The 24,389-nt window shown below is 42.3% G+C and overlaps 1 protein-coding gene across 2 annotated transcripts in view; it reads right to left on the bottom strand.

The window, feature by feature from the left end:
• The window catches only part of HPSE (heparanase), a 49,055-nt gene that overhangs the window by 12,585 nt on the left and 12,081 nt on the right, over positions 1 to 24,389 (bottom strand). The window contains exons 2-8 of one of the 2 annotated variants that reach the window (XM_019963030.2): positions 17,365 to 17,510; positions 14,732 to 14,857; positions 5,414 to 5,587; positions 2,907 to 3,075; positions 2,403 to 2,450; positions 1,768 to 1,861; positions 1,225 to 1,331 (exon numbers count right to left, since the gene is read on the bottom strand). In XM_019963030.2, the coding sequence (XP_019818589.2) occupies positions 1,225 to 1,331; positions 1,768 to 1,861; positions 2,403 to 2,450; positions 2,907 to 3,075; positions 5,414 to 5,587; positions 14,732 to 14,857; positions 17,365 to 17,510 (864 nt within the window). The remainder of the gene's footprint in view (positions 1 to 1,224; positions 1,332 to 1,767; positions 1,862 to 2,402; positions 2,451 to 2,906; positions 3,076 to 5,413; positions 5,588 to 14,731; positions 14,858 to 17,364; positions 17,511 to 24,389) is intronic. The other variant, XM_070791705.1, reaches the window with a different exon arrangement.

Consider the following 24,389-nt stretch of genomic DNA (forward strand, 5'->3'; position numbering starts at 1 on the left):
TGGATCCATGCTCATCCTCCCACCCACCACCTCTCCACCTCCATCCCCATGTTGAGGATGAAGTAAAGGTTGCTGGTGGTCAGTGAAATGCAAAACAATAAGCTTCTATGGACACCTCTTTCCTCCATCTTTTTTTTTTTTTTTTAATGTGGACCATTTTTAAAGTCATTATTGAATTTGTTACAGTATTGCTTCTGTTTTACATTTTGGTTTTTCTTTTTTTTTTTAATTTAATTTAATTTAATTTTAATTTATTTTAATTGGAGGCTAATTACTTTACAATATTGTAGTGGTTTTTGCCATACATTGACATGAATCAGCCATGGGTGTACATGTGTTCCCCATCCTGAACCCCCCTCCCACCTCCCTCCCTATCCCATCCTTCTGGGTCATCCCAGTGCAGTGCCCCTGAGCGCCCTGTCTCATGCATCGAACCTGGACTGGCGATTGGTTTTTGATCTAGAGACATGTGGTCCCTAACCAGTTGATCGAACCCACACCCCCTGCATTGGAAGGCAAAGTCCTAGCCACAGGAGCACCAGGGAACTCCCCTCCATCTTTATTTAGTGGCAAAACAAACACCTCCACTCTTTTCTCTATTCCTCATGCCCCTACATAAGGATAAATATGGATAAAGATGTGTGCTTTATTCAGGGCTTCTAAGAATGAGGGTAGAAGAGGAAAGAGAATAAAGCTCAGTGAGGATACAGAACGTTAGGTTAAGAGCGTTAACCGAGTAATAGAATGTAAGTAAACAAGTTGGTTTTCAAGCAATCAAGTTTGTGGAGGTTGGAGAAGGCAGTGATTTAGTAAATCTTTAAATTCATTGGCAGCCCCTCGGGTGTGACCTCCTACTTCCAGGCTCTAAACAGTCTTGAGAATCTATGAATAGAGCTATAGGTACTCAGTATCCTTCTCAGGGTCAAGGCTCTTGATACACTCTTTTACCATGTACTTCTTTAGAGAGAGGAATGCTTCACATAGTTATGGGCCATAATTAAGGAACAAAACTTCTAAAGCAGTTCATTCATACAATGATTCATCTGGGCCATGCATTAAAGATGTCCAACTAATTTAGTAAATCATTTTGTTGCAAAATCTGGCATGAATTTTGGAGTTCAGCCATAGAAACGGTCCTTGATTTTTGGCCGATGAGTTATTTCAGCTGAATAGAAGAACAGAAGAGTACTATGTGGTCCCTGAGACAAGTGCAGGCTCACTCACATAAAGCCAGCAGCAAAGGTGTTGGACAGGAAGGGCGCTCCACCCCCAAACGCAGAGCTGGTCTCTCCTAACCAAACCTTCTTGAGGGGTCTGATCTTCTCAACAATCTATGGAACAGAAAAGTCTCCTTTGTAATTGCAAGCAAGAGGACCAAATACGATGCTAAAGATTACTCCACATTCAAAACCTTGCATTCCCGAGACCCATCATCCAATACAGTTACAAAATATGTTCACAGTCATTTAGGTTTGGGGCAATTAACATTTATTGGAATACTAGGTGTGGAAGGAATGCAAATAACCCCATTCTTACAGACTACGAGAGTTTATTCTACCGAACGGCTGTGGGAAGTATTTTTAATTTTGAATCAATATACATGGGTAAGACCCAAGAGGAAGGAACTGAAGGTAAATAAGACCTAGTGCCTGTTCTCTAAAACTGGAAAAACATGTAAACTTATACACCCACAGAATTTAGGACTAGCTAGACTACAAAGTACTTTGGTTTTACGTTAAAAAGAGAGGAGAAAAAAAAGACTATTACCCGGAGAGTTTTTTGCACAGATGAAATAAAAGTGTCCAGTATATCAGGGTTTAGGAAATCTTCTTTGGTAGCAATTCGCCCATTCACATAGTAGCTGAATTATTCAGAAAATATTCAGGAAGAAACACCAAACTTTACTTTCTGCTTTTAAGTTAACTAGCAACCTTTGTCCTCCTTTCTACTTCTTCCCACCCTTGTGCTATTAAAAAAAAAAAAAAAAAAGGCAGAGGTTCTACTAAGGAGAGAATAAGATGGGAGGAGACCAGTTACTCTGTCTTGAGAAAACATAGTCACAAGTGTAGGTATTGTGGGTTATCCATTCATTGGCAAGTATATTCATTTTAGCCACTTATCTGTTCCATGACTTAAATGAAAGTGTGCTTTGATCTTGTAGAAACCACCATGTTACTTAAAATTAGTTAAAATCTTTGCTTTATTAATATTAAAATCCTAGTACAATGCTGCTTTAGACACTATAAAGTCAATTAGCACTTAATGAAAACATTGTTTTGAAAACTAGGTCATAAGTAGTCTACGGCCATACCACTCTGAACGCGCCCGATCTCGTCTGAAAACTAGGTCATAAGTAAAGCTAGCTGTACTTTCTTAGTATTAACAGTAGGAGACATACTTACTGATGCCATGTAACTGAATCAATCACTTCTCCCCCAGCCTTTAGGAAACTAGAAAAAAAAATCTATTGTATTATCACTTAATCCTTATGTGGATAATATATGCACACAATATATGCACACAAGTTATTTTCCCTAGAAATGGGCTGGTTACTACTTTAGGATAAAGCAACACGAACTTCCTAATTCTAATACAAATTTTTAATCACAGGTGCCATTTGCCCCCAAATCTTTGATATTTTGAGCCAGTCAGTGTTTGCTCTTTTGGTAAACCATCTAGTCAGGCAACAAATTGGCTTAACTTATTTATTGGCTGTACCATGTGGCATGTAGAACTTCCCTGGCCAGGGACCTAACCCGGGCCCCCCTGAAATGGAAGCACAGAATCTTAACCACTGGACCACCAAGGAAGTCCAAAGATTATTTAATAACAGGTGGTTTATTGAGGATCCTTCACCAAAGAAAAATATTTTTAAGAAAAATGGTTCTGCTTCCTCTAGCTCTTACCTCTTCAGCATCTTAACAGTGTTTCTTCTAGGCTGGCCAATATCAGGACCATAGAGTTTTGCATTTTTGAAAGCAGATTTTCCTAGAAGTTTACGAAACTCAATAAAATCTTCTCCTAACTGCCGTCCATTGATGAAAATACCAGCCTTCCTCTGGAAACTGTTAGGTTCTGAAAGAGCAATTCTCAAAATAAATGCTCACCTAGAATTTTTTTCTATTTAGAAGCCAACGTAAAAACAACAGAGTATTTTTCACATTACAAAAACTTAGAATCCAAAGTCAAGAAAGGTAAAATACCTAGTTATAAAGAAGATATTACAAGAAAACAGAAATTTAAGTTATATAACTGAAGTATGAGGGGATAATAAAACAGTTGGAAATTAATGATGGGTATATTAAGCCAATGGATATTCAGGAAATAGTCTGTATCCGGTATTTAATAGCCTAATTTACTTTTAAAAAGATTGTGCTAGGAGAAGGCATTTAAAAACCCATTTCTACAAGGTAATTAAAAGTCTTATTGAGCTTATATTGTTTATCTGTGAAATGCCAAACGCATGTGTCATCTTCACTAATTAGAATTTTTTGAAGCTCCATATTGCCTCCATAATGTCAAAAGTTATCTTAATAGCAGATAAAAATTAAGATAACTTCTTAAAAAAAGTCTTATTGAGAATTATAAGGGAAAATTATATATGAAGTGAATCTGGAAGTAACAAAACTGAAGAGATGGGAGGAAGGCACGGGAAATGTCTAATCTACTTCCCAAATTACTTTACTCTTCTCCTTTACCCTTAAAACCAGACCTTCTGTTTGCAAAATGGAGCCCAAGGAAGAGGGACACGTGATGACATAACTGTTTTATCTTGCCCTGAAGAGCAGAAGGACTTGGGGATGGGTAGGGTAGAAAAGTTGGGAGGCAGGGATGTACAGAGACAGGTAAGGATGGTTCACGTAGTTGCTGCAGGAAGCCTGGATATGGTTGCCTCTATCCTTCCATTCTGCTTCAGTGCTTCACCTTATTAGCTATCCTTAGCCACCGAGCCCTAAAATCTGTGGCTAGACTTTATCATAACACATGCCACTATAGATATGTATCACTTCTTTGCTTGCTTTCTGGTAGGTCTGGCTCCTTACCTCCAGAACAGAAGTCTCAAGAGAGCAATGACCTCATTCTAGAGCCAGATGGCCTGGGTTCAAATCCTAACTCCTCTAAGATTTCTCTAATTCATAATTGCCTAGCATTATAAGTAAAGAATCTGCCTACAATGTAGGAGACAGGAGACATGGGTTCAATCCCCGGGTTGAGAAGATCCCCTTGAGGTGGAAATGGCAACCCACTCCAGTATTCTTGCCTGAAGAATCCCATGGACAGAGGAGCCTGGTGGGCTACAGTCCATGGGGTCACAAAGAATTGGATATGATTGAGCAACTAAGCACAGATGTACGCACACAGCTATATATTTAGTTAATGTTTTTTGTGCCTCTTTGGTCATCTATGAAATGAAGGTCAAAACTGTATTCACCATCTCACTTTCCATTTTCTGTTCAGTTCCATTAGCTGATGTATAGACAAAGCACTGCAAATGCTTCAGTGAATGTGGCTAATTAGCACTTTGAAAGTGAAAGCGTCAGTCATTCAGTTGTGTCTGACTCTTTGCAACCCAATGGATTGTACTCACCAAGCTCCTCTGTCCATGGAATTCTCCAGGCAAGTATATTAGAGTGAGTTGCTATTTCCTTCTCCAGAGGATCTTCCCCACCCAGATATTGAATCCGGGCCTCCTGCATTGCAGGCAGAATTCTTTACCATCTTAGCCACCAGAGAAGACCCACTTTAATTAGAATTTATAAGTTCCTTGTAAAAAAAGAATGAAGAAGGAGACACTCAAGAGCTTGACCCAGAGGGAACTCTGTCCTGGAACTTCTAGCTTGAACCTAAGATGAATATCAGGATGGGGTTGCCGAGATTAAATAACAAGAGGAGAACAGAGGAAGGGATGGAAAGGTAGAAGCAAACTGCTTGAGTCCAACCTGCCAAGCGACCTGCCAAGTGACCCTAAAGATGTCAAAGGAATCAGGGAGCTGTGCGTGCGTGCTAAGTTTCTTCAATCGTGTCCAACTCTTTGTGACCCCATGGACTGTAGCCTGCCAGGCTGCTCTGTGCATGGGATTCTCCAGGCAAGAATACTGGAGTGGGTTGTCATTTCCTCCTCCAGGGGATATTCCCAACCCAGGGATTGAACCCTCATCTCTTACAATCTCTTGCTCCCTCAGGCAAGGGATCTGTGGAAGTGCTCAAATGTAAACTGGGATGAGCAATAACATCTGGGCTATGTAAGGAGTTTTCTGCCACAATTCCAAACTTACACCATTGAGCATTTATACAAATACTCCAAGACAAAAGTCATATTTACTATTATTAAAAAGGTCATAAATAGGAACAAATAATGCCAAAGGGGAATCTCCTTATTATTGAAATGTTTCTGGAGGTGGGAGGCACTTACCATTGCCTAGTTCCCAAGAAATGTTATAATTCTTGGAAGAGCAGTAGTCCAGGAGTAACTGAGCATTGGAGCTGTCCCAGTGCATATCTGTGGTTCGTAGTAATGCATTTAGACCAAAGATCAAGTTCAGTCCTGAGCAACTGGCAAAAGTGTACAGCATATCCACTGAGTGTTCTAAAAGAAAAATGTTGCCATTTCATGGTTAGGTCGGCAGCTGAAATGTCAAAGTGATGAAGGCTTCCAGATTTGCTCCTCGTAATGAATTACTATTTCTGTATTAAATGGAAGGAATTCTAGTCCTAATGAGTGCTTATAATTATGAATAAGAGTCCAAAAAAATTGGACTAAAAAAAAAAGCCAATGTGACTTTGTTTGTTTTAGCTGCTGAATCAAGTCTATGGAAGGTACCAGAGGCTTTGGTCTGACACTTGGGTTTCGCTCAAGTGACCTCAGGTGAACTGGGAAAACTCAGTGCTCAGCACGCACAGGCCAGACTTTTCATTAGTCAGCACAAGTCCCAGTCCTCATAACCTAAAAATCTCCACTCACAAACTCAGGCACAAAATAACTTGGTAATTTTGATTAGCTTTTTAAAACATTATTTGAAAAAATCATGTATATAATGTATTAATCCAAAAGATTAACAAATGGAATTTTACATTTAAAAAACTGGTTTAGGGCTCTAGGGACGTGGTTTCCAAACTCAGCGCCAAGGTAGCCTTTCATCGTTGTTCAGTCGCTAAGTTGTGTCTGACTCTTTGTGACCCCATGAAGTGCAGCGTGCCAGGCTCATCTGTCCTCCACTGTCTCCTGGAGTTTGCACAGATTCATGTCCATTGAGTCAGTGATACTCTCTAACCACCTCAGCCTCTGTTGTCCACTTTTCCTTTGGCCTTAAGGCACCCTGAGGAGTGAATTTACTGGGACAGTTTAGAAGATAAATATACAGGACATCTGACATCAGTTAAATTTGAACTTCAGATAAATAATGAATAGTTTTTAGTGTATGTCAGAAAGCTGAGTGCCAAAGAATTGATGCTTTTGAACTATGGTGTTGGAGAAGACTCTTGAGAGTCCCTTGGACTGCAAGGAGATCCAACCAGTCCATTCTGAAGGAGATCAGCTCTGGGATTTCTTTGGAGGGAATGATGCTGAAGCTGAAACTCCAGTACTTTGGCCACCTCATGCGAAGAGTTGACTCATTGGAAAAGAGTCTGATGCTGGGAGGGATTGGGGGCAGGAGGAGAAGGGGATGACAGAGGATGAGATGGCTGGATGGCATCACTGACTCGATGGATGTGAGTCTGAGTGAACTCCGGTAGTTGGTGATGGACAGGGAGGCCTGGCGTGCTGCGATTCATGGGGTCGCAAAGAGTCAGACACGACTGAGCAACTGAACTGAACTGAACTAACTGAAATACAATATTTGAGAAAAACCTGCAGTAAAGAAATGATTGTTTATTTGAAATTAAAATTTAACCAGGCAACTCAACTTACAAGGGTACTGCAGGATCTTTTAAATTTGCAAGGGAACACATCAACATCTGTTGGACATGATGAAAACTATTACTATTAGGTTGTTCGGACCTAACAGTTTAATTGAAAACTCTTAGGCATTTCTTTTGGGCTAGATGTGATGCGAAAAAAAAATTACGGAGTCACTAAGGGATTTTTAAAGCTTTGGAACTTTTGAACTCTGTTTTTTAACCATTAGCTAGCCTCTAACCTCTGAGAGTGGCAACCGTGTATTTATTTTATTTACTTATTTGTTTTTATTTTTGGCTGTGCTGGGTCTTTGTTGCTGCGTGGGCTGTTCTCTAGCTGGGGACAGTGGTGGCTACTCTCTAGCTGTGGTGAACTGGCTTCTCGCTGCGGTACCTTCTCTTGTGTGGAGCTCGGGCTGTAGAGAACTGACTCAGTAGCTGGTGTACATGGATTTACTTGCCCTGTGGCATGTGGAATCTTCCCAGACCAGGGATTGAATTCCACGTCTCTCACCTTGGCAGGCAGATTCTTTATCATTAATCCACCAGGGAAGCCTGGCAACAATTTTTGAGTGTCATCTTTACATCAATTAGTATCTGCAAAAATCTGGTGATCTTAATGTATATTTAGAGTTATCTATTAAACAGAAATTCACTCCTTTAGTTCATTTTCCTTTTTTTAAATTTCTATCTTTTCTGGCCATGTCCTGTGGGTTCCCTGACTAGGGATTGAACCTATACCCCTATATTGGGAGCTTGGACTCTTAACTACTGGACTACCAGGGAAGTCCCTCCCCTAGTTTTAAAAAAATCTGTATCTGGCAAATTTACCCCCTTTCTCCTTAAAAGAGGTTTTGTCTTGGTTTTGTTTCTGAGTCTTCAGCCTGAACTACTTGGGTTTCCATAGCAGTGAAACCATAGATTTAATACTGCCCATAATAGCTGAGGAGCGGTAATGACACTAGCAAGCTATTTTTGGTGTTTTTGATATTTGCTCTGTCACCCACTTCCACAAAACTACTGCCTATCATCAAGGACTTACAGACATCGGGGGCTGAAAAGCTCTCTGAGTCTTGCAGCTTCTTCCTGGGCTCTTAGGGCTGCAGTGGAGGACAGCGTGGGCCTTTATGGCCTTTATGGAGTCCTCCTCAAGTGTGGCAACATCAATGAGCTTCTTAGATACTTATTCCTACAATGAGTTGGTGCCCATCCTCATTTTTCTATGAGGAAACTGACACCCAAAGAAATAAAGAGCTTTGCCCAATATCACAGAGCTATTTGGTAACAGTGCCATATTACTAGAGCCTGTTATAAAGGCCCTCTGACTGGCATGGTCACAGCTGTATTCTACACATCTATAGCAAATCAAGTTGAGAACGTGTCCTCAACCAAGAATCAGATATCTGAGTTTGGGCCTTACCTCCCACTTACAGACTGAATCATCAGTGATGACCCTTCATCCTGCATGAGCCTCAGGTACTGATCTACAGACCTGGAACTAGTACCATCATCCATCTGCCTCACGGAACCAAGCTGAAATAGCACATGGGAAAACCCTTTGTAAACCACAGAAAACTTATAGATGTAAAGCACTGTTATTGCCTAGAAGCACAACAAAGCTTATAGCATTTTCAAGAAACCTAGAATGTTTACATTTTCAAGTATTTATTCAGTTCATACCTTACTCTTCCTCTATCTCCACATTTTTCCAAATACACTTTAAGTAGCTTCAAATTGTATAGCAGTAACATCTCCTAGGATAAAGGCTGTGTCTTACAGAGTTCAAATTCACTCTTGACCAATAAAACTGCAGGACTTCTCTGCTGGTCCATCGGTTAAGAATCTGCCTGCCAATGCAGGAGACACAGGTTCAATCCCTGGTCAGGCAAGATCCCACACTTTTAAGTACACTTTCGAGTACACTATTGAGTCTGTACTCTAGAGCCTGTGAGCCTAGACTACCGAGCCCCTATGTCACAAGAGCTGTAGCCCTCGTACCTAGAGACTGTGCTCCCCAACAAGAGAAGCCTCTGCAATGAGAGGCCCTCGCACTGCAACTAGAGAAAGCCCCAGTAGAGTGACAAAGACACAGTGTAGCCAAAAATAATTAAATAAAAAAACCCACTAAGTGGCGGGGTGGGGGTGGGGGTGGGAGGGTTGTGGGGGATGGGGTGAATTAAGAGATTGAAATTGACATATAGACACTATTGATACTTTGTATAACATAGATAACTAATGAGAAAATATTGTATAGCTCAGGGAACTTGTCACAGTGCTCTATGGTGACTTAGATGGGAAGGAAATCCAAAAAAGAAGGGATATATGTATACGCATAGCTGAGTCACTTTGCTGTACAGCAGAAACTAACACATTGCAAAGCAACTACACTTAAATAAAAATTAATTTAAAACATAAAATAAAACTCACCCAACCTATTCCTTCCTCAAAATAAGAATAAGAAAACTCATAGTTAATTATCCAATTTCCAGTCATTATCCAGTCTCTTATCTCTCACTGTCTGAGAGGGTGGAAAACTCCCCAGGACCAAGATAATCTAAATGAACCATTAAACATAGGCACTGACTATTGTACCATTTCCATTTATGTAGGTGTGTCCAGCATCCAGTCTGGGAGTGGAACAATGAGGAAAGAAGGTGGAGAAGAAAGAGAGAAAAAAAATAGCTCATTAAATATGATTATTTTAATAAAGGAATCCTCCTTTCTGCAGTCACACCCAAAATCACACCTGTAACACTGCTTCCTTTTCCTGCCCAGACAGATTTACAATGTGAATTTATATTCTCATGACAAATGTTGTTGTCATCTTCTACTTAAGTGAAACACAGCATCCAATGTGTCCTGTAATTAGAAAACTTACCCAGAGCTTCTAGGATACCTGTTTCAAAGGGACAGGCCATTAACTAAGCAAAGAACAAAACAGACTTTTGCTACCTCTTCCATCATATGATACCACTCTCAGTTACTCAGAAATTACCAGCCTTGGCCATGGATGCAGAACCAGGTGTGGCAACATCTATGAGCTTCTTAGATACTTATTCCTGCAATGAGTTGGTGCCCAGACCAAATGCAGCAAATTTTCTATCTCTATGTTTCTAAGACATGCAGAATAAAATAGAAATTTTCAACTCAGAAGTCAAAATATTTCCAAACACAATTAACTGTCTGTAGTATTTTTCATACACTGTAGCATTGCCAACAGGGTGGCTGGGCTTATACTGACCCAGCAACACAGTTAGTGAAAGAAGGGCTTTCCCCTGGTGTAGAAACTAGGAAGGTCCAAGTTCCAGAGGCAGGGAAAAGATGTTGAAAACCTACCATCTTGATTCTAAAAAGATCATGTGAGGCAGCAAACATTTTTAAGGAAAAATTTAAGGTAAATTGGAATATGTTTAAGATGATCAAGAAAAAATGTGTGGCTCTATATGCCTAATACCATGGCCTCTTCTCCTAGCAGGCCTATATCAGATGATTTATTACAAATGAGACCTTCCTGCTGTGGGCTTCTTGGATTTCTGTCATTCTTTTAATGGGATCTGAGAAGGCCCTGTTATGCCAAATTTTGTTCAACCATGGATCATATTATTTTTTTAATTTTTTAAAATATATTTTAATGTTTGGCCACACCATGTGGCAGATGGGATCTTGCTTTCCCAACCAGGGATCAAACCAATACTCCCTCCGTTGGAAGTACAGAATCTTAACTACTGGACTGCCAGGGAAGTCCCATAGATCATATCAGTAAAGGATTAGAGTATTTCCCCCACAGTCCTCTGCTTCAAAATGCAAAAAATAATTTAGAGGACTACATTTTCTATTAGCATATAACCTATTTTCTGATTTCTTACATGTTATTTTGCTTCTGTACCTTATACATTAAAAATATTTTTAAAAATTCATTGGATACACTGGAATTCAGATAGTTTATAGTAAAATCTTACAAAGAAATAATTTAATGTCAAAAATATACTCTTAGAAATGTTGACTAGCCCAATTTAACTTCAGTTCAGTTCAGTTCAGTCACTCAGTCGCGTCTGACTCTTTGCGACCCCATGAACCGCAGCATGCCAGGCCTCCCTGTCCATTACCAATTTCCGGAGTCCACCTAAACCCATGTCCATCGAGTCAGTGACGCCATCCAACCATCTGACCCTCTGTCATCCCCTTCTCCTCCTGCCCTCAAACTTTCCCAGCATCAGGGTCTTTTCCAATGAGTCAGCTCTTCGCATCAGGTAGCCAAAGTATTGGAGTTTCAGCTTCATCATCAGTCCTTCCAATGAACACCCAGGACTGATCTCCTTTAGAATGGACTGGTTGGATCTCCTTGCAGTCCAAGGGACTCTCAAGAGTCTTCTCCAACACCACAGTTCAAAAGCATCAATTCTTCGGCGCTCAGCTTTCTTTACAGTCCAACTTTCACATCCATACATGACCACTGGCGAAACCATAGCCTTGACTAGACGGACCTTTGTTGGCAAGGTCTGCTTTTGAATATGCTGTCTAGGTTGGTCATAACTTTCCTTCCAAGGAGTGAGCATCTTTTAATTTCATGGCTGCAGTCACCATCTGCAGTGATTTTGGAGCCCAGAAAAATAGAGTCAGCCACTGTTTCCACTGTTTCCCCATCTATTTGCCATGAAGTGATGGGACCGGATGCCATGATCTTAGTTTTCTGAATGTTGAGCTTTAAGCCAACTTTGTCACTCTCCTCTTTCACTTTCATCCAGAGGCTGATTAGTTATTCTTCACTTTCTGCCATAAGGGTGGTGTCATCTGCATATCTGAGGTTACTGATATTTCTCCCAGCAATCTTGATTCCAGCTTGTGCTTCCTCCAGCCCAGCATTTCTCATGATGTACTCTGCATATAAGTTAAATAAGCAGGGTGACAATATACAGTCTTGATGTACTCCTTTTCCTATTTGGAACCAGTCTTCCTATTTAGAACCAGTTTTCCTATTTGGAACCAGTTCCATGTCCAGTTCTAACTGTTTCTTCCTGACCTGCATGCAGATTTCTCAAGAGGCAGGTCAGGTGGTCTGGTATTCCCATCTCTTTCAGAATTTTCCACAGTTTATTGTGATCCATACAGTCAAAGGCTTCGGCATAGTCAATAAAGAGAAATAGATGTTTTTCTGGAACTCTCTTGTTTTTTGATGATCCAGTGGATGTTGGCAATTTGATCTCTGGTTCCTCTGCCTTTTCTAAAACCGGCTTGAACATCTGGAAGTTCACCGTTCACATATTGCTGAAGCCTGGCTTGGAGAATTTTGAGCATTACTTTACTAGCGTGTGAGATGAGTGCAATTGTGTGGTAGTTTGAGCATTCTTTGGCATTGCCTTTCTTTGGGATTGGAATGAAAACTGACCTTTTCCAGTCCTGTGGCCACTACTGAGTCTTTCAAATTTGCTGGCATATTGAGTGCAGCACTTTCACAACATCATCTTTCAGGATTTGGAATAGCTCAACTGGAGTTCCATCACCTCCACTCACTTTGTTTGTAGTGATGCTTTCTAAGGCCCACTTGACTTCACATTCCAGGATGTCTGGCTCTAGGTCAGTGATCACACCATTGTGATTACCTTGGTTGTGAAGATCTTTTTTGTACAGTTCTTCTGTGTATTCTTGCCACCTCTTCCTAATATCTTCTGCTTCTGTTAGGTCCCTACCATTTCTGTCCTTTATTGAGCCCATCTTTGCATGAAATGTTCCCTTGGTATCTCTGATTTTCTTGAAGAGATCTCTAGTCTTTCCCATTCTGTTGTTTTCCTCTGTTTCTTTGCATTGATCACTGAGGAAGGCTTTCTTATCTCTCCTTGCTATTCTTTGGAATTCTGCATTCAGATGCTTATATCTTTCCTTTTCTCCTTTGCTTTTCACTTCTCTTCTTTTCCCAGCTATTTGTAAGGCCTCCTCAGAGAGCCATTTTACTTTTTTGCATTTCTTTTTCTTGGGGATGGTCTTGATTCCTGTCTCCTGTACAATGTCATGAACCTCATCCATAGTTCATCAGGTTCTCTGTATATCAGATCTAGTCCCTTAAATCTATTTCTCACTTCCACTATATAGTCATAAGGGATTTGATTTAGGTCATTCCTGAATGGTCTAGTGGTTTTCTCCACTTTCTTCAATTTAAGTCTGAATTTGGCAATAAGGTGTTCATGATCTGAGCCACAGTCAGCTCCCGGTCTTGTTTTTGCTGACTGCATCGAGTTTCTCTATCTTTGGCTGCAAAGAATATAATCAATCTGATTTCGGTGTCAACCATCTGGTGATGCCCATGTGTAGCATCTTCTCAAGATCATTTATTTTTCAGAAGTCAAAAGAAGATAGTTGTAGAGTATCTACACAGGACATTTTCTTAACTGAGATCTCGGGCAACATCATCCCTTAGCTGGGTATAAAGCATCAACTTTCAGATAAAAGTATATTTCACGTTCGATAAGGATTGCTTGTTTGTTTTAGAGACCTGCGTAACAACATCAGGTGGCAGAGTGGTAAAGAATCTGCCTGCCAGTATAGGAGATGCCAGAGACATGTGTTTGATTCCTGGGTTGGGAAGATGCCCTGGTTTAGGAATGACAACCTGCTCCAGTATGCTTACCTGGAGAATTCCACAGATGGAGGAGCCTGGCAGGCTACAGTCCATGAGGATGCAAAGAGTCAGACACGACTGAGCACAGAGCACACCCACAGACACACGTGACAACATCATCCTGTTTAAACACTGGAAAACTGTTTCCACGAATGGAAATAAATTCCTGGCTAGCTGAGCTAGTCTTATGTTTTCAAAGCCATGCAGGAAAGAAAATGAGAAAGCTGCCCTGCCAGGGATACACAGTTCATCACAGGGGCTGTTTTTGAGAGGGGAAACAGAATGGACAAAGAGGTGTGAATGATTTCACATTTCACTCTTCCCACTTTTGTATTTTACTTTTTCTCAAGAAATGTATTCATGTCTTCCTTGACTTCCTAATTCTTCAGAGCAGTTAAGGTTATTATTAGCTTGTGAATGAATGATTCTTTTTAAAAATTGTTATTGTTTTACAATGTTGTGTTAATTTCTGATGTACAGCAAAGTGAATCAGCTGTATGTATCCATATACTCCCTCTTTCTTGAATTTCCTTCCCATTTAGGTCACTACAGAGCACTGAGTAGAGTTCCCTGAGCTATACAGTAGGTTCTCATTAGTTATCTATTTCAAAAAACAATATGTGTATGTGCATGCATGGTATATTGCTTTAGTTGTGACCAACTCTTTGTGACGCTATGGTCTACAGCCCACCAGGATCCTCTGTCTATGGGATTCTCCAGGCAAGAGCACTGGAGTGGGTTGCCATGCTCTCCTCCAGGGGATCTTCCAGACCCAAGGATCGAACCTGAGTCTCTTATGTCTCCTGCATGGCAGACATGTTTTTTTTTTTACCACTAGCACCACCTGGGAAGCCTAGAAAAATGGTACAGATGATCTCATTTGCAAAGCAGAAATTGAGGTACAGATGTAGAGAACAAATGTATGGAGAGCAAGAGGGGAAAGCTGGGGGTGCGGTGGGATGAACTGAGAGATTGGGATTGATATATACACACTATCGATACTGTGGATAAAATAGACTGAATGACTCCCTGGCTAGTAGGCAAAGTCAGGTAAAGAAAACAGAAACTTGGGGTTCAAGAATGTCCACTAACTCTTGCTAACATTTGAGGATTATGCAGCTTTCCATGACTGCTATAGGGCCTCTTAAATTTTAGTCCAAGTTCAAGCCATCCAAACATTTCGGGGGCTGGGACACCAGCAGGGTGCCTTTCATTTCTTACTTGAGTAGGTACTGTTTGTGAACTTTTTCTGATACTGTTCTCTGAGCAGCACTTGCTCCTGGAAGGGCCATTCCAACCGCAGCTTCTCCTCCACATCAGAAGGGATGGATCCGGATTTGCAAATATCTGCAAATGAAATGAATAATTCAGAGAATCTACTTGTACAATGATAAGGTTGAAATCCCATATGCTTATTTACCTAGCTATATATGTGAACTAAAGCAGGATAGCTGAGTTTCTGGTTTTGGGGTCTAAGATCAGAGAAAGATGTATTCTGTTATACATGTCAAATTTGCTGCTTGACCAATCACCACCAAAACAAACAAACAAACAGCCAAAGGGCATGTTTCCTAAGAAACACCACACGTATACTGGACACAGATACACTGCACATAACTTCAAGTTATTTAGCAATTCAGGAGGCTTCTCCGAAACTTGAAATTACTAGAGAACCCCCCTGGAAGACAAAACATTGTTCAGTTCTCTTAAAATTCACTTTCAAACTACATAGCAATTTGCTTTGCATGGACTATATCTGCTTTGTGGCAATCTCCTCTTGCCAAAATGGTAGGACAGGGAATGCTGACTTATATTACTTCATATCTGGTATCATCAAAGCTCCCGAGACCACAGTGTGTGTACTTGGACAAATCCACCCCATCCTGTCTGGCAGGACAGTACTTGTCATACTTCTTTATCACGAGGCAGCAGGGCTGCCAGGCTTGGGCTGCCAGGACTGGCTGGCCCCCCGTGACTTCCTTTCTCAGAAGCTTCAGTCTGACTTCCTGACAGTGGGTGCCTCATCCATCCTGTGTTCATAAAAAGGATGTTTCAGAAAGCGTTGGTCGCTCAGTCAGGTCTGACACTGTGACCCCATGGACTGTAGCCCACCAGGCTCCTTGGTCCAAGGAATTCTCCAGGCAAGAATACTGGAGTGGGTTGTTTAGTCGCTAAGTCATGTCCAACTCTTAGAGACTCCATGGACTGCAGCATGCCAGGCTTCCCTATCCTTCATCATCTCCCGGAGCTTGCTCAAAGTCATGTCCATTGAGTCAGTGATTCCATCCAACCATTTCACCCTCTGTTGTCCCCTTCTCCTCCTCCCTTTAATCTTTATCCCTACCATAGTTTGGCCTCAGGCTGAACTACAGGGAAGGAACACAGCCCCAGCCATTGGCAGAAAATTGGATTCAAGATTTACTGAGCATGGCCCTGCCCATCAGATCAAGACTCAGTTTTCCCCACAGTCAGTCCTTCCCATCAAGAAGTTTCCATAAGACTCTTATCCTCATCCATCAGAGGGCAGACAGAATGAAAACTACTGGAGTGGGTAGCTATTCCCTTCTCCAGGGGATCTTCTTGACCCAGGGATCAAGCCTGGGTCTCCTGCACTGCAGGCAGATTCTTTACAGTCTGAGGTACCAGGGAAGCCCCTCATAAAGGATGTTTCAGAAGCACTGGGATAATCCCAGTGATCCTGTCTCCCAGGATGAAGAAAACTGATGAACGAAGGACAGTCTCCTATGTAAACTTATGAGAACTTCAAAAGGCATATGACTGACTGGGGAGAAAGGGCCAGGTCTAAACATACTCCAATGTGTTATTCCAGGAAAACCCTCCTGGCTTTTGTTCAGTTTTTCTAAGTACTATTCTATCGACTTTGGCCCAGTTACTGATTAACAGTTCTAAACACTTCCTAACCACAAAACAATGTAAGATATAAAATAGCAAAATATTGTTCATTAATATATACATAATACATTGTTGTAATTCAGATGTACATGGTAGTTTCAATAATTGTTAACATACTAATTTAACTTCCATTTGATGTCTGTATAGCACTTATGAAAGACACAGGGCAAATCCTTGTGGTGCCTTAGCATAGTTCTCAGATAAAGCCCACAGACTCCTAATATTTAGAATCACAAGGAGGAGCTTGCTCAAGTTGTAATCTAAGGTTGGCGCCCAGGAATTCAAATATTCAAACTCCCCCTGGGTGACTGTGTATAGTCAATAAAGTCTGAGAACCACTGCCCAACAAATCAAGCCTTAAAATCCATTCTTAGACACAGAGCATATCTCCACATCCCCTTATTACACCTTTCATCCACATTTTCTGGAATAAATGAGCTTCGATCAGTGCTGTCTCTTCAGCAGGGAATATTCTCTGTTTTGGTGCATTTCTCCCCACAGGTTCCTCTAGGCAGCTCTGCCCTTTAGCTGCAATCTTTGTTCTGTTTACAGCACAATTAACTCTCCTAAGGGCTTCCCTGGTGGCTCAGATGGTAAAGAATTCTCCTGCAATGCTGCAGACCTGGGTTTGATCCCTGATCCCCTGGAGGGCTGCAGTCAATAGAGTCACAAAGAGTCCAACAAGACTGAGTGAGTAACACTAACTCTCTTAAAGCCATGTCCAGCACCTTCCCTGTGCCCCCCATGTCTCACATTCCTGAGAACATCAAGAGGAGGAAACCTGCCCACTGCTTCCTCCTTTTGTGTAGGCATCCCCACAGTTCCACTGGGAGCCCTTCATCTCTTATCAATTGATGATGTGACAAACCGCTCTTCTCTGAGAATGCTTGTGACCGACTCAAGTGAATTCAAATAAATGGGTAATCTCTAAAAAACTTCACCCTGGTTGCCTTGAGATAGCCAGTAACTTCTCTCTTCAAAGGCTGGTTCCTTCTTGGGGTCAAAAATGAGAAAATCTCCCTTGTTGCCACCAAATCTTAGGTATGCAGGAGCCAAACCTCTGGCCAAGGTACGAAGCTTTGAAGAACTGTTATGAAGACAAGCAAGAAATTAAAATTATTTTTTTCCCCAAGACAATGACTTCTACACATTGACTCCCTTCTCTCTTGGTGGACCCATTTTCTAACATCTAGCTGCAAGGGCACTGGAGAGACAAGTCATATCACTTCTCGGGGACATTGTCTCAACTGGAATCTTCCTAATTGCAAGGCTGCTCTTCTAGGCATCTGAAAGCAACTGGGAGTGCTGACTCAGCCAAGAGCTTATATTTCAACCTGACTAGCAGGATAGTGTTTAGTACTTTGAGAGAGTTCTTAATCTTCTGTGACTGATGGAGGAAAAGACATGAGAGAGTGGAAACTACAGGAAAGATGACTCTGTGTTTCTTTGAAAAATATATTGTCCTCAAAAATTTCTGTTCCCAGAGAAGTTCATAAATGACTTATGTCCTTTTCCTCTCCCTCACCAACCTCCACCTCCACCCCAAGGAAAACTATCCTTTTCAATATAAGTCAAATGACTTAGAATGGTGTAAGATTCTAATTCCTATCCACCAAGGACACTTCCTATTCAAGCAATTCTAAAGGCATACGTCATCAAGCCAAAAATCCTCCTGTTAGGTGCTCAGAATAGTACAGAATGTTATAGAACCTAATTCAAATGATTTATAATCCATTCTCTCAGAAAGATGAAGATGTCATGAATACTTAGTGAACAATACTAAGAAAACAGAAGACGCAGGTAACAGGAACAAGCTTCCATGTATTTCTGAAGCCTCACATATGGGATCCTGGCCACCATGCTCTCTGGAAAGCTCTTAAAACACATGGGCCTGATGTTGTGTGTTCACAAAATGGCCCAGTTAATTAGTTTATATGTGGGTTTGTTTCAAATTGGAAAATCATGCCAGAGAACTAATTGCCAATATTTCTTGACATCCTGTTCCCCCTTCCTACAGTTTAGCTTCATTTGGTTTCGTAGCAAAGTGGAAACGACTTTCTTCTGAATCCTTACTTGGTCCGAGCTAACATTCCCATTTGTTTTCAAGAGGTTCTGAGGATTTCCTGGCAGATGCCACCATTCCCTGAGTTCTCTGGTGCTGCTGGGGATTTCAATCAATTCCTCATTGATAACATCCCTGAACAAATTTCACTCTGTGCTTCATCTCCTTGTGCCAGGACCCACCGTAGGTTCAGGGACCCTCAAAAATACTTCAAGTTCTTTTAAGATGCTCAAGGTGTGGCTTGAGCCTAGAGACTGGGGGCAGGGAGGTGTGGGAGAGGATAGACTGGCGAGGCAGGCAGGACCATATCATGGATGGCTGGTGAGCTGCCATGTCCTGGAAGGAGTTCTGGTTTATAAGATGGCGGCCATGGGAGGATTTAAAGCAACGAAATGACTGCATCAGACTTTTGTTTTAGAAAAGAATCCCAGGCTGCAGTGTAAATCACTGAATAGAAGGACCAAGACTGTGGTCATGTTAATATTGAAAAAAAGTGATGGACTGAGGTCAGGTAACAAAAGTAGGGATGAAGCAAGGTGAATAAATTCAAGACACAAGTGGAGATAGAAATACTAGTGTGCATGCATGCTCAGTCATGTCTGACCCTGTGACCCCACAGACTATAGTCCACTAAGCTCCTCTGTCCATGGAATTTTCCCAGCAACAATACTGGAGTGGGTTGCCATTTCCTCCTCTAGGGGATCTTCCCCACCCAGGAATTGAAACTGCACCTCATGCATTGGCAGGCAGATTCTTTACCACTGAGCTACCTGGGAAACCCAGAAATACTAGCTTGAGTATTTAATGGAATGTTGGAGAAGAATCCAAGATTACTCCTGGGAAGCATCTTGGAAGATGGTAATATCATTTGATGAGATGAAAAATAAATAGGCATTAGACTGGAGACAAGGATGAAGGCAGGCATGGGGCTCAGTGTCGCAAGATACCAGTGGTGCATCAATAACCATTTCCATCAGGCCCCTGGCCATGTGTGTCTGGAGCTCAGAAGACACATAAAGTGGAGGTGAGTCCTCTGTCTAAAAGTCAGTAAATGCTTAGTGTGAACCACTAGTGTGGTTACCCTTTTGTGGTTGTTCACTCAGTCATGTCCAACTCTGCAACGTCATGGATTGCAGCATACCAGGCTTCTTTGTCCTTCACTATCTCTTGGAGTTTATTCTAACTCAGGTCCATGAAGTCAGTGATTCCATCCAACCATTCATCCTCTGTCGTCCCCTTCTCCTCCTGCCTTCAATCTTTCCCAGCATCAGGGTCTTTTCCAATCAGTCACCTCTTTGCATCAGGTAGCCAAGGTTTTGGAGCTTCAGCTTCAGCATCAGTCCTTCCAATGAATATTCAGGACTAATTTCCTTTAGGATTGACTGGTTGGATCTCCTTGCAGTCCAAGGGACTCTCAAGAGTCTTTTCCAGCACCAAAAGCATCAGTTCTCCCGTGCTTATCTTTGGTGCTTTGGCTAGTGTGGTTCCACTAATGTGAACCATTGGTGTGAATTAGTGAACCCCTAGCCCACGGGTAGAGTTGCAGCCCTAAACCTGATACAAGGAACTTCTGCAAAGTCACTTCAGGCTGGCCCCGTCCCACTGCTTTTTGGCCAGGCACTGATACTGGTCCTTGATTTCCATTTTGGTTGTGTGTGGTGACAGAGGAAGTTCTTTTAGATTTGTGGGGCTGATGTCTGTAAGCAATTGAAATGGCGCTCTCTGGGAAATGAAGGGAACACGAGTACCAGCAGGAGCTGTCGGGTCTCAAGGCAGGCGTCTGTGTACCGCCTGCCTCTGAAGTCGGAGCACCACAGCCTGGCTCCCAGAAGTGGTGGCTGTACCCCCTCAAGTCACTCTCAACCACATTACCCTGCCTTTGTTTTCTTCTGAGCATCCAGCAGTCTCTGAAATTAGCTTTCTATTGCATTTCCTTGGTTTACTATCTATCCCACCCCCATCTCAAGCTAAGCTCTGTGAAAGGAGGGACTCTGTCTGGATCATCAGAATCTCCTCAGCACCCAGATGAAACCTAGACAAGTACCTGGCACACAGCTGGTGCTTAATAAAGGTTCGTATTCTTGCCTGGGGAATCCCATAGACTGAGGAGCCTGGTGGGCTACAGCCCATAGGGTTGCAATGAGTCGGACACAACTGAAGCGACTCAGCAAGCATGTCCAAGTGCATGAACAGTTGAGTCTAGCCTGACAACAGGGCATGAGGGGTCAGACATAGACCGTTTCCTGAACAAAATTAAAACCCAGTGCTATGACTTCTGCCAAGTAAACGAAATCACATGTTTCAGAGTATTGTATCAAGGACCTTTTTGTCTGTCTCCTTTGCAATGGAATCTTTTCTTGTTTTGAGAAACAATATTGATGCTCTCTGACAAAAGCCAGATTTAAAACACCTGCAAGCTTGTCCTAAAAACAAAACTGAACAAAGGTACGGTATTTCTATCACACATGGAAAAAAGAAAGGAGGAAAATAATCACCACCACCACCACAATGACATGGAAATAACCAAAGAACACGCGAAAGCTCTGGCAGGTATTGCGTTTCTGGAACAGTTCGTTAGTGGAAAGAAACGTCTGCAGGTATTTTTATTTTACTGTATGTGTAAAAATAAGTTGCTTATCTCTGACACAAAAGCGGAGGTGCGTGGGAGCCACCCTACACTGGCTGGTACCAGCTTGTGAGAGCCAACTTTTATGTTTTGAGAACCAGTGTTTAACTGTTGGCAGTTTGAAATCAGCCATGGAGGGGGTGTTTAGACTACAGAAATCGGAAAAAAAAAAACCCCATAAATCAGTCTCCTCTCCCCTCAGACAGCCAGTTGTGAAACATTGCTTGACACACCACTGCCTGAACAGTAATTCAAGTGATGAGATGAAACCACTCAGGAGATTATGTAAAGTGAAAAAAGAAGGTCTCGGGATTTCCCTGGTGTCCAGTGGCTAAGACTCTGTGCTCCCAATGCAGGGCACCCAGGTTCAACCCTGAAGAGTGTGCATGCCACAGCTAAAGATACTGCATGCTGCAACTAAGACCCGGCACAGCCAAATAAATAAATAAATATAATAAAAAAGAAGGTGAGGGCCTAGGTCAGAAGCCTAGGGAACAGCACCACTGAGACAAGCTCGAGGAAGAGGTGGTGAAGAACCTTAGAGTGGTGGGGGAAACCGCCAGACATGGCCGTGACACCAATCTGAAGGGATGAGAAAGTGTTTCAGTTGTCACTCTGGCCAAATGCTTCTAGGAGACTGAATTGGTTTGCTAGGGCTGTAGTCGCAAAACACCACAAACTGGGTGGCTTAAACAATGGACCTGTGTCATCTTAGAGCTCTGGAGGCAAGAAGTCTGAAATCAAGATGTTGGCAAGGCCATGCTCCCCCTGCAGGTGCTGGGGGAGGATCTACTGCAGGCCTTTCTTTCAGCTTCTGAAAGCTTCTCAGAGCAGTACAGCTCCAAGTACACGTGGTGTTCTCTGTGTGTGTGTGTCTGTTTCCAAATCCTGCCTTTTTATAAGGTCATCAGTCATACTGAATGGGGCCCTACTCCATTCCAGTATGACCAGTTCTTAACTAATTGTGTCTGCGTGTGTGCATGCTTAATTGCTTCGGTTGTGACTGACTCTTTGAGACCTTACCAGACTCCTCTGTCCATGGAATTCTCCAGGCAAGAATACTGGAATGGGTAGCCATTTCCTACTCCAGGGGATTGTCCAGACCCAGGGATCCAACCCAGGTCTCCTGTGTTGGCAGGTGGGTTCTTTACCACCACACCACCTGGGAAGCCCAATTGTGTCTGCAATGACATTATTTCCAAATAAGGTCACAGACTGAGTACCAGGGATGAGGACTTCAACATAGGAACTGTAGGGGGGCCATCCAGACATTCAACCCATAGTAGAGACAAGTAAGACAAGGATTGAAAGGTATTTATTGGATTTCTCAGTAAATGAAGGTCAGTGATCATATATTGGGCTTCCCTGGTAGCTTAGGTGGTAGAATCCACTTGCAATGTGGGAGACCTGGGTTTGATCCCTGGGTTGGGAAGATCCCCTGGAGAAGCGAATGGCTACCCATTCCAGTATTCTGCCCTGGAGAATTCCATGGACTGTATAAATTCCATGGATCTTATATTAAATGAAACTTAAAAAATGCATTCCACTATATCAATAACCTCAGATATGCAGATGACACCACCCTTATGGCAGAAAGTGAAGAGGAACTCAAAAGCCTCTTGATGAAAGTGAAAGAGGAGAGTGAAAAAGTTGGCTTAAAGCTCAACATTCAGAAAACAAAGATCATGGCATCTGGTCCCATCACTTCATGGGAAATAGATGGGGAAACAGTGGAAACAGTGTCAGACTTTATTTTTTTGGGCTCCAAAACTGCAGATGATAACTGCAGCCATGAAATTAAAAGACGCTTACTCCTTGGAAGGAAAGTTATGACCAACCTAGATAGCATATTCAAAAGCAGAGACATTGCTTTGCCAACCAAGGTTCATCCAGTCAAGGCTATGGTTTTTCCAGTGGTCATGTATGGATGTGAGAGTTGGACTGTGAAGAAAGCTGAGCGCCAAAGAATTGATGGTTTTAACTGTGGTGTTGGAGAAGACTCTTGAGAGTCCCTTGGACTGCAAGGAGATCCAACCAGTCCATTCTGAAGGAGATCAGCCCTGGGATTTCTTTGGAAGGAATGATGCTAAAGCTGAAACTCCAGTACTTTGGCCACCTCATGTGAAGAGTTGACTCATTGGAAAAGACTCTGATGCTGGGAGGGATTGGGGGCAAGAGGAGAAGGGGACGACAGAGGATGAGATGGCTGAATGGCATCGCTGACTCGATGGACGAGAGTCTGAGTGAACTCCGGGAGTTGGTGATGGATGGGGACGCCAGGCGTGCTGCAATTCTTGGGGTTGCAAAGAGTCGGACACGACCGAACGACTGAACTGAACTGAACTGAACTGATACATTAGGTGCAGACAAATACTGTTTGAATCCGCTTAGACAAAGTACCTAGAATAGTCAAAATCATAGAAAGTACATTGGTAGATTCCAGGGGCTGAGGGGGTCAGGTAGATGGGGAGTTAGTGTTTAATGGGGACAGAGTTTCAGTGTAGGAACGTGGAAAATTCAGGAGATGGATGACGGGGAGAGTGGCGCAACCATGTGAATATACTTACTGCCACTGAACTGTGCAGTTAAACATGGTTAAAAGTGTTGTTTAGTCCCTAAGTTGTGTCTGACTCTTTTTCGACTCTATGGACTGTAGCCCCAAAGGCTCTTCTGTCCATGGGATTTCCCAGGAAAGAATACTGGAGTGGGTTGCCATTTCCTTCTCCAGGGGATCTTCCCAACCCAGGGATCAAACCCGCGTCTCCTGCATTGGCAAGCGGATTCTTTACTTCTGAGCCACCAGGGAAGCCCCATGGTTAAAATGTGTGTGTTCGTCACTCAGTCATGTCCGACTCTTTTCGATCCATCACTAAGAACCTTTGACATCTGAACTCTTAAAACTTCTATTCTTGGACTAAACTCCTCACTCTCTTAGGTTTTTTTGAGTCTGTGGATCCTAGTACAACTATTTTTTTAAGTACCTCTACTGAACAGCCTCTTTCTTTTTCTATTCCTTCCGTATCTGATTTAGGCCTCTTGGTTTATTCCATGAGTCATTCTTATGATAACACCCCCAAACTCCTGTCTCATTTTTCTTCTTGCTAAAATCCAAACCTAGCTTAGTCTAGCTATATTTTCCCTCTTGGGAATCTATAAGGTGGCCATAAAGTCTGGAGATGGAAAATATTATCTAATCATGAATAGTCATGTGTATTAATAAGCCAGTAATGGGAAGGGGCTGCAGTGTTGGACAAGGCACAGCTTCTACTCCGGAGGGC

The sequence above is a fragment of the Bos indicus genome, chromosome 6 (assembly GCF_029378745.1).
Source record: "Bos indicus isolate NIAB-ARS_2022 breed Sahiwal x Tharparkar chromosome 6, NIAB-ARS_B.indTharparkar_mat_pri_1.0, whole genome shotgun sequence".
Lineage (NCBI taxonomy): Eukaryota > Metazoa > Chordata > Mammalia > Artiodactyla > Bovidae > Bos > Bos indicus.